The sequence below is a fragment of the Vigna angularis genome, chromosome 5 (assembly GCF_016808095.1).
Source record: "Vigna angularis cultivar LongXiaoDou No.4 chromosome 5, ASM1680809v1, whole genome shotgun sequence".
NCBI lineage: Eukaryota > Viridiplantae > Streptophyta > Magnoliopsida > Fabales > Fabaceae > Vigna > Vigna angularis.
Genome location: NC_068974.1, coordinates 32,313,301 through 32,328,194, shown reverse-complemented (window position 1 = coordinate 32,328,194; position 14,894 = coordinate 32,313,301). Strand labels below are relative to the sequence as shown.

General features: G+C 33.2%; 2 protein-coding genes across 2 annotated transcripts in view; one reads left to right on the top strand and one right to left on the bottom strand.

Moving 5' to 3' along the window:
* LOC108340273 (DNA polymerase epsilon catalytic subunit A) overlaps nucleotides 1-8,867 on the top strand; it is a 35,513-nt gene extending 26,646 nt beyond the window's left edge. The window contains exons 32-49 of the mRNA XM_052877438.1: nucleotides 40-114; nucleotides 1,069-1,259; nucleotides 1,421-1,601; nucleotides 1,696-1,760; nucleotides 2,532-2,670; nucleotides 2,762-2,863; nucleotides 3,122-3,205; nucleotides 3,697-3,771; nucleotides 4,293-4,352; nucleotides 4,445-4,707; nucleotides 4,840-4,888; nucleotides 5,827-5,987; nucleotides 6,190-6,256; nucleotides 6,929-7,039; nucleotides 7,209-7,379; nucleotides 7,474-7,671; nucleotides 8,064-8,170; nucleotides 8,316-8,867. Of these exons, the coding sequence (XP_052733398.1) occupies nucleotides 40-114; nucleotides 1,069-1,259; nucleotides 1,421-1,601; nucleotides 1,696-1,760; nucleotides 2,532-2,670; nucleotides 2,762-2,863; nucleotides 3,122-3,205; nucleotides 3,697-3,771; nucleotides 4,293-4,352; nucleotides 4,445-4,707; nucleotides 4,840-4,888; nucleotides 5,827-5,987; nucleotides 6,190-6,256; nucleotides 6,929-7,039; nucleotides 7,209-7,379; nucleotides 7,474-7,671; nucleotides 8,064-8,170; nucleotides 8,316-8,676 (2,460 nt within the window). The 3' untranslated portion in view covers nucleotides 8,677-8,867. The remainder of the gene's footprint in view (nucleotides 1-39; nucleotides 115-1,068; nucleotides 1,260-1,420; nucleotides 1,602-1,695; nucleotides 1,761-2,531; nucleotides 2,671-2,761; nucleotides 2,864-3,121; nucleotides 3,206-3,696; nucleotides 3,772-4,292; nucleotides 4,353-4,444; nucleotides 4,708-4,839; nucleotides 4,889-5,826; nucleotides 5,988-6,189; nucleotides 6,257-6,928; nucleotides 7,040-7,208; nucleotides 7,380-7,473; nucleotides 7,672-8,063; nucleotides 8,171-8,315) is intronic.
* A 1,676-nt stretch (nucleotides 8,868-10,543) lies between these two features.
* LOC108340820 (MAR-binding filament-like protein 1-1) lies at nucleotides 10,544-14,527 on the bottom strand. Its single transcript, XM_017578411.2, has 4 exons — nucleotides 14,143-14,527; nucleotides 13,127-13,173; nucleotides 12,883-13,023; nucleotides 10,544-12,509 (listed from the first exon to the last, which is right to left on the bottom strand). Exons 1-4 carry the CDS (start codon nucleotides 14,384-14,386, stop codon nucleotides 10,683-10,685), a joined length of 2,259 nt encoding a protein of 752 aa, XP_017433900.1. The 5' UTR covers nucleotides 14,387-14,527; the 3' UTR covers nucleotides 10,544-10,682.
* Between the last annotated feature and the right edge of the window lie 367 nt (nucleotides 14,528-14,894).

Here is a 14,894-nt window from a genome sequence, read left to right as displayed (position 1 = left end):
TCATTGAAATGTATCATTATTACGTTGAAAATTTTGCAGGTCTCAATTAGTGAAATTCAATATGGGGAAGTGAGCAAAAAACTTGCAACTCTTCTAGCGGATCCTGATATTGAGGTCAGCATACGGACTAATCATCTTGTATGTGTGTGTTTGTATATGTAGTATGAGTGAGGATCATGTTATTACATTCAATAATTGTATATATTAAAGTTTAATAATCCAATCTTTGAATGTTATTGCATAGATTAACTTAATTTTTATAAAATTTTAACTTATAAATTTTGAAAATATAAGCAAATGTCTACATAAGATGATCTAGATATAGATGCCCAATTTATTGAAAATTTGGTAGCATAAGCGTTGAGATCATATCAATGTAATCAATGGTTATATTATTGGAATTTAACATATAGAAAAAGTTATTGAATGGAGTAACAATTTGTTGTTCACCCAATATTTTGTTGTTAATTTGATGTACAGTAAATTCTTGTATTTTACTAGTTGGTAGTTTGACTTATATATACGAAGTTGTCTTTATCTTTTACCCAGGGTTAAAGGTAGTTTTTTCAGTGTTGAACACTTGTATGTGCCATCTATTTGCAAGAGTATGGTTGGCCTCATTAAAATATAGTTCTACTAGATTCTTTTTTCTTCCGAGCAAGGCATTGAATATGCACTATTCATTCAAAATATTTTCCTGGCTTGTAGTGTCTTTCATTTTGATTAGCAAATTACTAGACTGGCTCATGATAAAGTCGAACTTTTCAACATTGACTGATAAAAGTTGTGATATGAACTGTGGTTTTTTTATTATAAACTTGGGTTATATGAATTTGGCAATGTGCGAAAGGTCTATTTGTGTTCCAAATTTGCAGGACCTTTTATATGGTATAAAATGGGAGTTCTCTCAAATCTGAATCATTTTTTACAACCCCCCGTATAATTCTTGGATTTATGTTACTAAGTTACAATGAAGAGCTTAAATTGTATTATGAATATTATATTCATAGTGTAAAATATATATGATCAGTGTAGTTACATTGAATTTAATGGACAATTTTATATCAGGGAATATATGAAACAAAGGTGCCACTGGAGTTTAATGCATTAATCCAGCTTGGTTGCGTATGTAAGGTGGATAAAACTGCCAATAAACGTAGTCTGCATGAACCATGGAATTTGAGTGAATTGCACATGAAGACTACGACAGAATGTGTTTATCTTGAACAGTCTTTATCCTTCTTTTATTTGTACCACAGGTAAGTGGAGGCTCCTTATTTACAGAGATTATTTTCTTCATTCATTTATGTTAAAAACATATAGTTGTATTTGCTTTGAAACTTCATGTTATTTTTTTTGTTTTTCTTCCAATATATTTAAAGCTTTAGTTTCATATTTAATACTCCTTTATGAATTTCAGCATCTCTGAGGGACGGGCTATATATGTTGGATATTTTCCTGCATCAAAAGCAATAACTGTTGTGGTGGTTAATCCCTATCAAAACAAAGATTTATTACCGACTTTTCTTGAACGACAATTTCATGATGCTTGCCAGGCTTTGTCTATTGACCCACCTCCGAGGAATGACATTAATTTTAAGGTAAGTCTACTACATTTTTCTGATTGTTTACTTTGTAGTATCACTTAAAAACTAATCTGTATCAAGTTTGAATATAATTATGTCCTGTATACAGGTGGACTATGTGGCCCATGTCAAGGATGCTGAAACAGTGATGCAAAGAGCAATAAATAGTCACAGGTTATCTATTCTATCTTGGTTTACTATAACTCTCTTTGAACGTTTCAGAAATACATTTATTTAAATCTCTCATAATTTCTCTCTTCACCTTAATTATCATTCTAATGTCTCTTAAATTTCAATATGCTGTTATTGGAGAAGTAGAACTTTTTTAGGGACGTGTAGAGTAGAGGAATTAAACATAATGTAATTGGAGATGAAAGGTAGACTTCGAAAAAAAATATCTAATGCTTCATGGATTTTATAAAATGATTTTTCTGTAAGTAAAATTTTTAGAATTTTACCTATAACAAAGAGCAGAGGACTTTTCTCTTAGAGTATGAAGTTCTTAAAATGTGAAGAAGAACATGGGGGAGTTTTCTCATACAATTTCTTTTAGGGTGGGTTTGTTGCCTGTAGTGTAACATGAGTGAAACAAGATTTTGAATATTGAGTAATGTAGATAAGGTAGTAGCACTTGAGTTTATATTATAATATAAATAAGGTTTGTTCTGTCTGAATCTGATTTTAACCGATAAATTCCATATGACTATCATGTATGGGTAAGTTGATTTTTTGTCTTATGTGGAAATGTTACATTAATTAATGTTCAAAATGAGATTGCGAGTGATAGCAGATTTAAATTTTGACAATGCTAATATTTATGGTCCTTAAAGATTGAGGCTTTCCAGTTATTTATTTTATGAAATTCGACAAGCTCTGAAATTTTAAAATGCCATATTCTGTTTACATTTTTTGGACTGAGTTATTTTGCACTTCTCTCAATCTTAGTCACGGAAGGGAAAATCATGTGCCTATGGTTGCTGTCATTGAATGCCCTAATGTTCAATTAGTAAAATTGGGCATCCGTGCTCTAGATGATTTTCCATGCCTGAGTGTTCCTTACAATGCACGTGATAGTCAGTACCAGGTAAAAATGTTTGAAACAAGTAGTCCTTTTCAAGCATATCTGTAACTAGACCTTTTTTTTTAATAATATATGTAATTTTGTCATTGTTTAGATTCTTGGATGGCAACAAACTGCTGGTAAAGTTGGAATGCAACGTTGTGCTGCATCAGTCCGATGGTTAAATGAAAGAATTGCTCTCTCAAGATATGCCCATGTAAGTAGTTCAATCTTTAGAAACATAACTGGGGGGAGATTATAAAAAAATAGATAAAAATATTTGTTTGTAAAAGAAATTTATAGTTTAGGAAAAGGAAAATTCAATTAACAAAAGTGGTTATTTAAGACAAGTAAAAACATTCGTAGCTCTCTTTATATGCCATTAATTGTTCCTGCAGGGGAAATACTTTTTAGTTGAGAAGTTATATTTTTTACTTTGTATGACATTTTGTTTTCTTGTGCATGTCCTTTGCAGGTACCCCTGGGGAACTTTGAACTTGACTGGCTCATATTTATGGCAGATATCTTCTTTTCAAGGGCGTTGCGTGATAATCAACAGGTTTTAATTTTAATTTGATTGAAGTTATTGTAATATCGTATTTAGAAAGTGAATTTATGTCTGACTTAATCCTACAAAATTGACTTGTTGGGTATATTATGTCATCTCAATCGATTTGCTATCTAACTAGTCAAAAATATCTTATCTCATGTTTGAGATGGTACTCAATGTGAGAGAATATGTTGGATATCCCAAATTGATTAAAACTATGGTCAACTTATACTAAATGAGTGGATGCAAATCTTCCCTTATTAGTTGTGATTGAGTAAGATATAAATCCACTTTCTAAGACTTAACAAAAAGAAAATTTATTGCTCTTTCTTTTGTTTTTGATGTTTTACATCTTGTGTCCTCACATGAACAAAATAGTTTTATCTTTTGTGTGTTCAAATGTGGGTTTGTAATTATTTAGAGGACAGGGTTGAACATTTTGTAATTCATTATATAGTTCCTGAAATGATAATTCATGAAGGAGATTTCCATTTGTACAGGTGCTTTGGATATCTGATGATGGCCTTCCAGATTTAGGTGGGATTAATGGCGAACAGAACTTTTTTGTTGATGAGGTATGCCACGGAGTTATTTTGGTTCTTTATTATCCCAATTTTTTGCAGACCCTAATGTTTTCCACTTATAAATTTTGAAAAAATGATTATTATTATTGTTATTGAGAATAAAAATGATTTCTGTATTCTTATGAAAGCTGCAGTTATTGTACTGTACTCAGCCACTCTGATTTTTATTGTACTGTACTCAACCACTCTGATGTTAACTTATTCTTTTACAAATATTAAGCAGTAACAACCTTTTATAACATGACTGCCATGATTAACTTGTTCTTTTATAACAGATGTTATCTGTTGGGAACTCTCCCAGATTTAGTAACAAATTTATGATGAACTAATTCACCACTCTGACATACATGATAAGATTTTAAACTGTGGGTTCCAATGGTTTTTGAATAAATACTAAAGTGTGCCACTATTGTCACCGGTGAATAATTTTCCCTCATTATTTGTTATTATTTGATGATTTAAAATGCTTATATTTGATTGCTCAACTTGACGGCTGTGCTATTTGAAAATAGGTCCAACAACCTGTTCTTACATATCCTGGAGCTTATAGAAACGTAACTGTGGAGTTAAAGGTTCAATGATCTAAAGTTACTTTCCCCATATTGAATGAGAATTAAAAGTTAATGATGATTTTATTTTTATTTATTAATTAATTTGTATGCAGATACACCACCTGGCTGTAAATGCTCTACTCAAGTACAGCCTAGTTAATGAAATGGAAGGAGGCACTCTATTAGGATTTGGTCACGAACATGATTCTGGAGCATTTTCTATGAATGATCAGAATGGTTTTGATGAGTCTACCTCTTGTGCACATGCCTTTCGAGTCCTTAAGCAGTTGATCCAGCGTTGCCTAGCAGATGCAGTGACATCAGGAAATGTTTATGCTGATTCAATTTTGCAGCATCTGTACAGATGGCTTTGCAGGTTTTTACTACATTCTTTACCCGTTGTTAAACAACCACACAAATGGGCTTATGGGTCCACACTACCTGACATATTAACAGTCCTATTATTTTTTTTGTCTAATTAATTCCTGTTCTGCTTTCCACATTGCAGCCCTAAATCAAAACTTCATGATCCAGCTCTCCATCAGCTACTCCACAAGGTAAACAATTTACATTAAAAGAAGCTCTATAGTGAGTGAAATTAGGGGTGTTTAAAAGCGAGCCATCCTAATTGGAAAACAGAAAATCGAACTGAAGAACTGCCCACTGTGAAACCAAATTCATTGAATTGTATTTAGTTTTTTTATTCTCCCTCCAGACCACTCAGTTTGGTTTAGTTGGCGGTGTGGGATTGAAAACCAAACCAAATTGCCTAGTGCATTCTATTTATTATTTCCATGTTATTTTTATTTTTTTAAATGTAAGTAAATTTCATTTATTATTGAGTTCATTAAATTTGAATACGGTTTAATTCATATAGTATTTAGATCTTTGCATTTATCAATTAAAATTATTCTAAGTGCTATTTCTGTCAGAAATCTAGTTTTTATTGTTGCAGCTGACTTTTTCATTAATGTAGTATAGAATTATTTGACTTTTCATCATGGTTATCTTGTTTTGTCTTTTTTACTGTAATTATGAAATGTTTGACAACAACTAATATGTAATGTGTTGCTTTAAATTCGTTCAATGGTAATGCTTTTAAGTTAAATGCTTGTTCAAAAAATAAAATGTTGCAAAATTGTTTTGAAATTGCAAAAACTGAACCAACTCAAACTGCAATAGTTTGGTTCGGATTGCATAATTAATTTCAACCGAACCAAACTGCACCACACATGTTTTTTATTGGTTCAGATGATTTTTTCTTTTGGTGGAAACTGAACCAAATTGTATTGGGAACACTGCTAAATGTAATTAAATTCATTTTTTTATTTTTCCCTTATCATAATATAGTATGTGCTTTCCTACCTCTAAATTGGGTTTTTCTTTTCCAGGCTTTTGTGCCTTTATTAGTTCATTTCATTGTGATTTAAATATTTAGACTAAATTCTTTTAATTGAATGTCACTAATGTCTATTGATTGCATTGATATTTTTAGGTCATGCAAAAGGTCTTTGCATTATTGTTGGCAGAGTTCCGCAAGTTAGGTGCTACAATTGTATTTGCAAACTTCACGAAGATTATTATAGACACAGGGAAATATGATTTGTCTAGAGCCAAAGCTTACTGTGACAGTTTGCTAAGAACTATACAATCTAGGTCAGTATTGCAAAAGTCATAAATTAATTTTCTTTTATTATATAATTGTTTCGCTATCTTTGGATAATTTAAATGAATTGCATAAAGTTGTGATGAAAGAATAACTCAGTTGAGTCTTTTTCCTTTTCTCTTAAATTCAACTTAATTGACATTAGAGTGATGCTTCTTGTTTTATGTAACCCTGTATTACTTATTTTTGTAGGGATTTATTTGAATGGATTGAGCTTGAACCACTACAGTTCTGGTGCTCGTTGCTATTCATGGATCAGGTATTGTCATGATTTTTTGTTGTTCATTGTTTAGACCTCACTGTTTTAATTACACTCGCAAGGTATTTTTTTCTTCAAATTATTTCTGAAGCAATTTTGAATGGCCTGGATTGCTTAGCACCTAAGAATAATAATTAATTAATACAGGTCTGCCACTCATTTGATAATTATAATTCTTAATGGTTGGTTAGAAAAATAATAATATAATTGAACTTTGGATGTTTACAAAGGCACGGGACATAAAAAATTTCTTATAATTAGTGAGAAAGTATTTGAGATAAGGTTGGGTTGTCTGTATGTGAAATAGCATCTTTGCGGGAGAGGTTTTGATTCTGATGCCAAAATGAGTACTGAGTTTCTTCACTGATTCTAATAGAGGAAAAGGGAAATATGCTTGATTGATGAAGCTGTTATATGATTTGGTAATGGTGTGATCGTAGTTGTCAACCAAATATTACAAATCCCTAGCAGTCCTTGGTTCCAGTTGGGTTATACTTTGTTTGACATCAAATGCATACTGATCGTGACCAAGTGCTTAATGATCTAATTACTAGTTAAGGTCATTAGTTTTTACTGTACAACTTTGAAAAGTTGGTGTATTTTTATTTGTATGTTATTCACTCCAACATAATGTAATCATATATTGTTCTCATTGTGATTTTCTGCGTGCAGTATAACTACGGTGGAATACCAGTAAAATCTGATGAAGCCATGAATGATAAATCCCAAGTAGACATTATATCAAGCTGGAACATTGCTGAATACTTGCCAAAAAAAGTCCAAGTAAGTTACCGTGTAAAAATTTTAGCTCGAATACTGATGTGATGAAGGGAAGGTGTCTTTACATTTGAAGATTAATGTACTGTATTTAAAATCGAATGGCCAGTAATTTAATACAGGAGCTGTTCTGCGTTCTTCATGTCTTTGTTGTTCGTATTATGGCTATCTACAGGACCATTTTGTTTTCATCGTTTCTCAATTCATGTATATTCCCTGGAATTATGCACAAAACCAAGCACAAATCAGGGCCTCATTTAAGGATGGTGACACCTGCACTCCATCAATAAGCATTGGAGCTGCAGCTGCTTTTGAATCAGAAATAACAGAGTATATCAAAGAACAGGTATAACAGCAGAAGTAACTGAAATTGCATGTTTTCTTCTTTCGAAGGATTAGTTTATACTTATTTTGTTTTTGCATAATATTCTATTCCACAGATTAGCTCTTACTTTGCGGACAAACTGCTGGGAATTGTTCACGATATTAGTCTTCATATGAAGGGGGTGAGCAGATCAGAAAACAACCAGAGTATATCACCAGGCCCTGAATTACACAGAGGGGATGCTGCCTTGGAATTTATCAAGCATGTCTGTGCTGTCCTGGCTCTTGACCAAAGTGTGCAGCATGAAGTTTTGGTAATAATTGTTTAAGCAATGCTAGCAAAATTCTTAACAGTTATTCATTTATTTGTTTCATAACATAATAAAGGATGTCTTAAAGAGGGATTTGCTACAATTTTTGTACTTGTTTTCCTTAAATGACTTAATGCTGTCTTATCATCATACTACTATCATTAATAATATTATATTTTTGTGGTACTGCTGCTGTATGTTCACACATAGAATACTTCTAATATATTTCAGAGGCCATGAGATATTTCCTTCTTAAATGGATATAATTCCATAGCAGATTCATATACTTCCTTGAGTAATTTAGGTTGAATGACTTCTTTCTTCTGCTGTTGATTTTCATGTCTCTACGCTGAGGTGAGCCAAAAAGTAGTTCTGATTGGTTCGTTCACTTGCAGGTGTTGAGAAAGAATTTGCTAAAATATGTTGGTGTTAGAGAGTTTGCTCCCGAAGCCGAGTTTCATGATCCTTGTCATTCATTCGTCTTATCCAACGTCATATGCAGGTAAAAAGTTAACAAGTTTTCATTATATGAGAGCAAAAGATTTCTCACTCGAGGTTGACTATCCCAACAATGTTAACCATGGACGCAGAAAAGGCATTAAGATTCCTGTATTCACATGTTTTAATTTTTGTTTTTTTGGGTACAGCTATTGTAATGACTGCAGAGATTTGGACTTGTGCCGGGATTTGGCTTTATTAACTGAGGAGTGGCGTTGTGCTGTGCCACAGTGTGGGCAGCCTTATGACCGTGAGGTGATGGAAAATGCTCTTCTTCAGACTGTAAGACAAAGAGAACGACTATACCACCTGCAAGATGTGGTGTGTATCAAGTGCCATCAGGTGAAAGCTGCGCATTTGGCAGAACAATGCGCATGTGCAGGCTCGTTTAGTTGCAAGGAAGATGCAAATGAATTTCGTAGAAAGATGCAGGTTTTCTTTAACATAGCATCTCGTCAGAAATTCCAGCTTCTCCTAGAGTGTACCTCTTGGATTTTAGAACTTAGATAATTTAAATTAGTGCCTAGAATCAGAGTAATTGTATATCAATGTATACAACGGGTCCCTGCAATTGAGATTATTCAACCTTGACACTGCTCAAAGCAATTCTTTTATTCTATTTATCATATCCATGATGTAAATTACGTGTATATGAAATGTTTACCATGATTAATGAAATATTTCTGTTGTCATACAATGCAAGTTCCTAAAACCATAAGCTACTAAATTGATCATCTATTGGGCTTCCAAGAATCTATGATATCTGCTTAAAAAGTTATTAATGATAAGAAGCTGTAGCTAAGATTATAGATAGTTTTCTGTATTATGTCGAGAACGTTCTATAAAGTTTAATGGAAACATTTTGAGATAAACTTTTCAAAAATTAACTCACTTTATCTCAAGATCCTAAATATCCGAAGAAAAATAATTTTTTAAATTCTCTTGGCGAAAATTTGTTTTGCAGTCATTCAAAACCAATACTTACCAATGCATAAACTAGTGACAATTGAATTTGTAGAATGCTTTTAGTAAAAAGAAAAAACTAAATCTCCCATCTACTGGTTAATGAGACTTAAAACGCAGGGTATGTGTTAATCAGTTCATACAAGACCAGAATTTCCTATAACAAACGCTCCTCCTTAAGAAGCGGCACCTGGCGGTTTGGAAAATTCGAAACTCCCCCAATGGTAGGAATAGGTTCTCCAAGGTTCGAACTCAAAACATCGTGACAAGGCTTTGATACCATTGTTAGAAATACCATTGTTAGAAAAAGGTTAACCTTTTATATAAGGCCAGAATTTCCTATAACAATATACTCAAGGATGGTCATGTGTAGTGATGAAACTTTTCGTTTAAACAGGAGTCGTGATTGAGGGTCTTGTTCGATTTTTCTCCTTTTCAGAATTTTTTTAAGGATAAATTCATCATGGAAACATAGAACATTTAAAGAATTTTGATGAATCAATCAATGAATTCACGGTTTTTGTTTAGGTTTTTCATTGTTTGCAATGCAATCTTGATTTAGTTGTTCCTATGTATAAATAAAACAGTGTCTTTAATACGTATAAAAAAGTAGCCTGATTCTCAATTATCCATGGTACCAAATTGCATAGTGTTAGAAACATGGTTCTAAGTTTTACAGTCAGTCAAGTCTCACCGAAGCTAACTGAAGCAGCTCTTGTATCACTACTAACTTGAGTCATGTTAATTTCATATATATCTTTTGTCAACGTTTTCTTGTTTCATGTACATCCTTCGTCAAACTTAAGTCGTTTTAGTGATTACACATCCAAAACTAATTTTGGTTGCATTTCCAAATATTACTTGTCAAAATAATTTTTCTAATGTTCGTTATCCAACACATGTTACTGCAAACTCGTGTTCAATTGGAATCGATTATGTAAAATCACGTTAATTTAAAATCAATTTATAAACTCATCAAAATCACGCAACTTTGTGAGTATGTAATAAAGTTGTTCAAATGTTAGTCACATCTTTCATTGGCTTCCATGTCTAAGAATTGCTGAAAAATAGTTAACAAATTATTTTGTCTGCTTTTCATTTTTAGAGAAGAATATAAGCTGCTTTAGGTTTATATTACCTTCATGCTTATGAGAACATGCAAAGGGTTCATCACGTACTTCTTTAAACCAAAGGAAAGAATGCTATAAATCAGTCAGTAAAACCTAATCACCTATGTTACAGCTCAGGAAAAAAGAGCAGTTGCAAGCTTGTTGTATGCTTGATGTACAAGGAAAATTTGTTGTATATACACCAATGTTTATGTTGCAGAAGATGGTTAATATTCTCACCTTATATAGCTTTACTAAAGAAAACTATCAAGAAAACAACTGTCCTACAAGTTTAATAATTCCCATTTGTACAATACAACTACAAAATGGAATTTCTTGCATGCCAAAGTGAATAGAGTTCAAGATCAATTGGCTTCGAAATAGTTTATTACAGAATATTCTAACAGCAATTTTTTATTGAAAACTCACTAAAATTTTCCTATGTTATTGTGGATTAGCTTTTCTTCTTCTCACAGTCTTCCTCGCAGTTACAGTAACCTTGCTTTCACCTCCATTTTTCTGCACTTGCTCGTTGTCAACAGCAACTTTTGAAGAATTGACCCCTTCATTTTTCTGCACTTGCTCATTGTTAACAGTAACTTTTGAAGAATTGACCTTGCCTTCACTTTCATCTTTCCGCACTTTCTCATTGTTAACAGCAACTTTAGAAGAGCTGATTCGGCTCTTTAAGCGCAATATCTCACCCTTGGCAGAAGCCAAATCCTCCTCCAATTTCTTCCCTTTTCTCTCTAAATTCTCTCTTTCATTGCCGAGTTTCATGATGAGGTTATGAGCATCTTCAATGTTTTCCTTGGCCTCTTTGCTTGCATTTCTTTGGTCTGCTAGGGAATTCATAAGCACCTCTTTCTCTTTTTCAAGGCTAGAAATAAGAGAGTTGGTTCTCTGTAGTTCACTAGAAAGGATCGTTGCATTTCGGTTCATTTCATCAAGTGATTTGACAGCCTCCTTCAAGTTCGTCTCAAGAGATTTTCGGGACTCCTTGTCTTCTGAGATTTGCTTCTCTAAAGTTTGTATATCTTTTTTCAAAGAATCAACTAACTGTTTTTCTTCCTTTAAATTCTCTGCTGTGGTCTCAGCCTTTTTGTATATCTCAATTAATTCTTTTTGTAGGCTATCACACTTTTCAAGAGCAATTGTTAAATCATGGGACTTACCTTGTAGCTCTGCTTCGGTTTTCTTCAAATGTTCCTTTGCAGTTGTAACCTCACTTGCTAGCATCTCTGCCTCATGTTTTGCATTATCAAGACTTCTCTGTAGTGATCCTTTAACTTCAGTGAGCTCAGATGAAAGCTTAGACACCTCAACCACAAGGTCATTGCGCAGTTTGTTTGACTCACTTAAAAGGTTTTCCAATTCAGCAGACTCATTTCTTGATTTTTCAAGATTTCCCTGGGTGTCTTGAAGTTCATGCTTCAAATGATTCACTTTACCAGATTTATTCTCAAGAGCCTCCTTCAACAAATCTCTTTCCCGGGATAAATCAGCATTGATGAGCAGGTTTTGGCTTGATTCACGCAGGGCAAGTTCAAATTGATGCTTTAGCTGAAGAAGCTCCTCTTCTTTTTCACTTAAAACCCTAGAGTCCAAAGCAGCCTTTCTTTCAGTAGTGAGTTTTAGGTCATTGTATTCCTTCTCCATGACATCATATTTACTCCTAAAATCATCATTCTCATGAGTTAAGGAACTCAATCTTGAATTTAGTTCCATCACCAAGGAATCTTTAGCTTCTAGTTCCTGTTGGCTTTTAAGTAGTTCATCTTTCAACCCTTGAATCTGCAATTGTACACTGGATAAGTCATCCTTGGTTTTCTCATAGGTAGAATTCAATCTCTTCAATTCCAACTCCTTTACTGCTAGAGATGAATTGAGATTCTTAACAACATCTTCTTTGTCTTTGAGGTCCTCACTGAGAAGATTGATTCTTTCCTGTAAAACTCCAATGAAATCTATCTTTTCTTTCAAATTGGTTTCAAGATCTTTCTTATCTGTATCAATCTTTGAAAGCTCAGTCTCAAGTCTGTCAATTTGAAGTTTCAGGTCCTCAACCAAAATTCTCTCATTTTTAAGCTCCTTCCCCAAGTGGTTGATTGTACTGATCGCAGAATTTAGTTGTTCCATCAATGCTTGCTTCTCTTCCTTTGCCTTTTCAAGTAGGTTGGCTTGTTCCTCCTGCTTATTCAGTAACTTCAGCTCATAGTCCTTCTTTAAGGAAACAATCAGTTCTTCCTTTTTCTTCAGTTTCCAGCTCATCTGTGCACATTGACCAGTATAAATAATGCTTAAATATTAACTAATAAATAATAAAAATGACTTTAAAAAAAAAAGTGGAATGCAGAAAAAAACTTATTTTCACTGATGCACACTGTTACACACTCATAGCAGTTACAACATTTTAAATAAAACAGTAATTACTTATAAAACTGTAAAACTGACTAATAATTACACATGACCCACAAACTGTTTGGATCACATTTTTAACAAAAGTGACCAGAATTTTTGTTTCCTCAGTAACAGAAGAATAATTCCTCATTTCCTTTTTTCGCCTTAGGAGTTTTTTAGGAAGAGAGACATCCCTCAAAGGCTAACACACATCTAAGAAACATAAGAGTGAAAATAAGCTTACTGTTTCTATTGTTGCATCAGCAGCAGCCTTTTCTTTCTGAGAAAGTGTATAGAGAGCACCCAGCACACCAGAAGAAAATATTCCAATTCCATTCAGGAGAGACAGAAAGGAATTTGATGGTGTTTCCACTTCAGGTGCTGTCTGTCCATAGAAGCTACAAAGTTTAGATCAACTAAACATCCAAGGCAAAACCATGATAGCTAACGATAAATTTACTATTCAACATTGGTAACCACATACAAACCTCAGCTTCCTGGTTATCCTCTTGTGTCTTCACCTCATTTTCTTCAGCTGCAAGGAGAATGAATAATTACCCCCAAGTTACTTCAAAAAGAAGACTAATTAATCCACATAAAACCCATAGCAGAACAACACTTGAGGTCCTAAAGATACAATTTTCTTTGGAGGGATGGAGGGCAGACCTCATGAGATATCAGTATACAACAAATAGAGCAAGGGTGTATTGTAAGCATAAGGGGGTCCAAAAAGGGGGAAATGGAGACCTTTTTGACATATGTATGAAACCCTAATGGTATATTGTAAGAGGCATAATGTAAAATAATCAATCGTTCCTTTTAAATTAACAAATCAGTCTGGTGATATATAACATGTCACAAGCAAAAAGCAGCAAATCAATAAGAACTTACTTAAGGAAGTTTCTAAGTATCCATTTCTTTTTCATCCTAGAGGAAAAGAATTGAAAAATTAAGATTTTATAATATCCTAGAACCAAAAAGAAAGAACATGCATTTTCACAACTTGAAACTTGAAAACAAATTCTAATTTCTTTTCAGAATATTATGAGGCAGAAAAGGAGAGAACATCCACCACAACACATCCTTCTCATTTCTTTCTCTTCTATCAGTATTCTAATCAATTGTATCACTTTTCCGGGAGTTAAAAATGATCACCAAAAACAAAGTCTGATTCGAACACTCAAAATCCATATTTCTTAAATTTAGATCACATCATATTGCATTCAACAAAAGAAGCTCCCATACTGGAATCTTGGATCCTAACTTGAATGCAAGTGAACTCTGAAGAAAGAATCCTCCAAAATAACTGTTACAAACATTTAGCATTCGTTGTTTTAAATTCTCTTCTAATAGAATAGATTAGAGGTAAACCCATATCAGAAAATATTTGGGTCATGCAATAAACCAATACAAGAACTCATCTTTCGGGATACTACATGCTAATTCAGTGACCCATATGCAATTACACTATAATAATTTATAAATGCAAATTGAAGAATCTCACTTGGAGTTACGGCCGGTGGTTCTAGAGCTGGGGCCCTCTTCAAACGGCGAAATGGAAGAAGGGCTATGCTGGTTAAAAGAATGGTTCTTTTGCTGCAGACTGGGTCTTGCTGGCCCAAGCAGGAGGACGTAGGAGCTCGCAACTTGGTCTTTGGTCTGTATCCAGATGAAGATGAAAAAGATGAAGATGAAGATGGGAATTTGCAAAGGGATGAGTGGAGCAAGCAGAAGGAGGTGCTTCCCATCTTGCTGTTGAGAGTTACTTGGTTCGTGGCTTTTCACTAGCAGGGCGCCACATAGAAAAAGAGAAGAATGGTTTTGAACATGCGAATATCATTGGATGGTGATGGCAAGCTTGCAGTTTTGTTGAGGATAATATATGGTTGGGAAAGAATAGACATTCTTAAATAAACTTAAATTTACAAAAGGATTAAAAATGTAATTTTTTATTGTGTTAGTTTGAGGAGATGGAAATATTTTTTAGTGGTTTAGTTTTTATATTTTGTAGGTAACAGTTTTTATTATGTTTTAATTAATGAAAGGTAACGCAATAAATACTTCAGAAAGAAAAATATTTTATGCGTGAGATTAGTTTAACCCATGGGACATAAAATATTTTTTATATTGTTTTTTTCTTCATTTATTTGGATGGAAAGTATGAATTTTTTTTTCTTTTTCCTTACTTTCTGTATAAATCATACAATTTTTTAAATGAATTTATTTATTGAACTTTAATCTTTAAATTGTAGCTTT

Bases quoted from the DNA above. Each gene is read 5' to 3' on its own strand.
- LOC108340820 (XM_017578411.2), bottom strand. From the start codon at position 14,386: ATGGGAAGCACCTCCTTCTGCTTGCTCCACTCATCCCTTTGCAAATTC. The intron at 13,024-13,126 runs GTTTGTATGTGG...TTCTATGGACAG, and splicing joins AGGATAACCAGGAAGCTGAG to ACAGCACCTGAAGTGGAAAC. The intron at 12,510-12,882 runs GTAAGCTTATTT...CAATGTGCACAG, and splicing joins CTGATGCAACAATAGAAACA to ATGAGCTGGAAACTGAAGAA.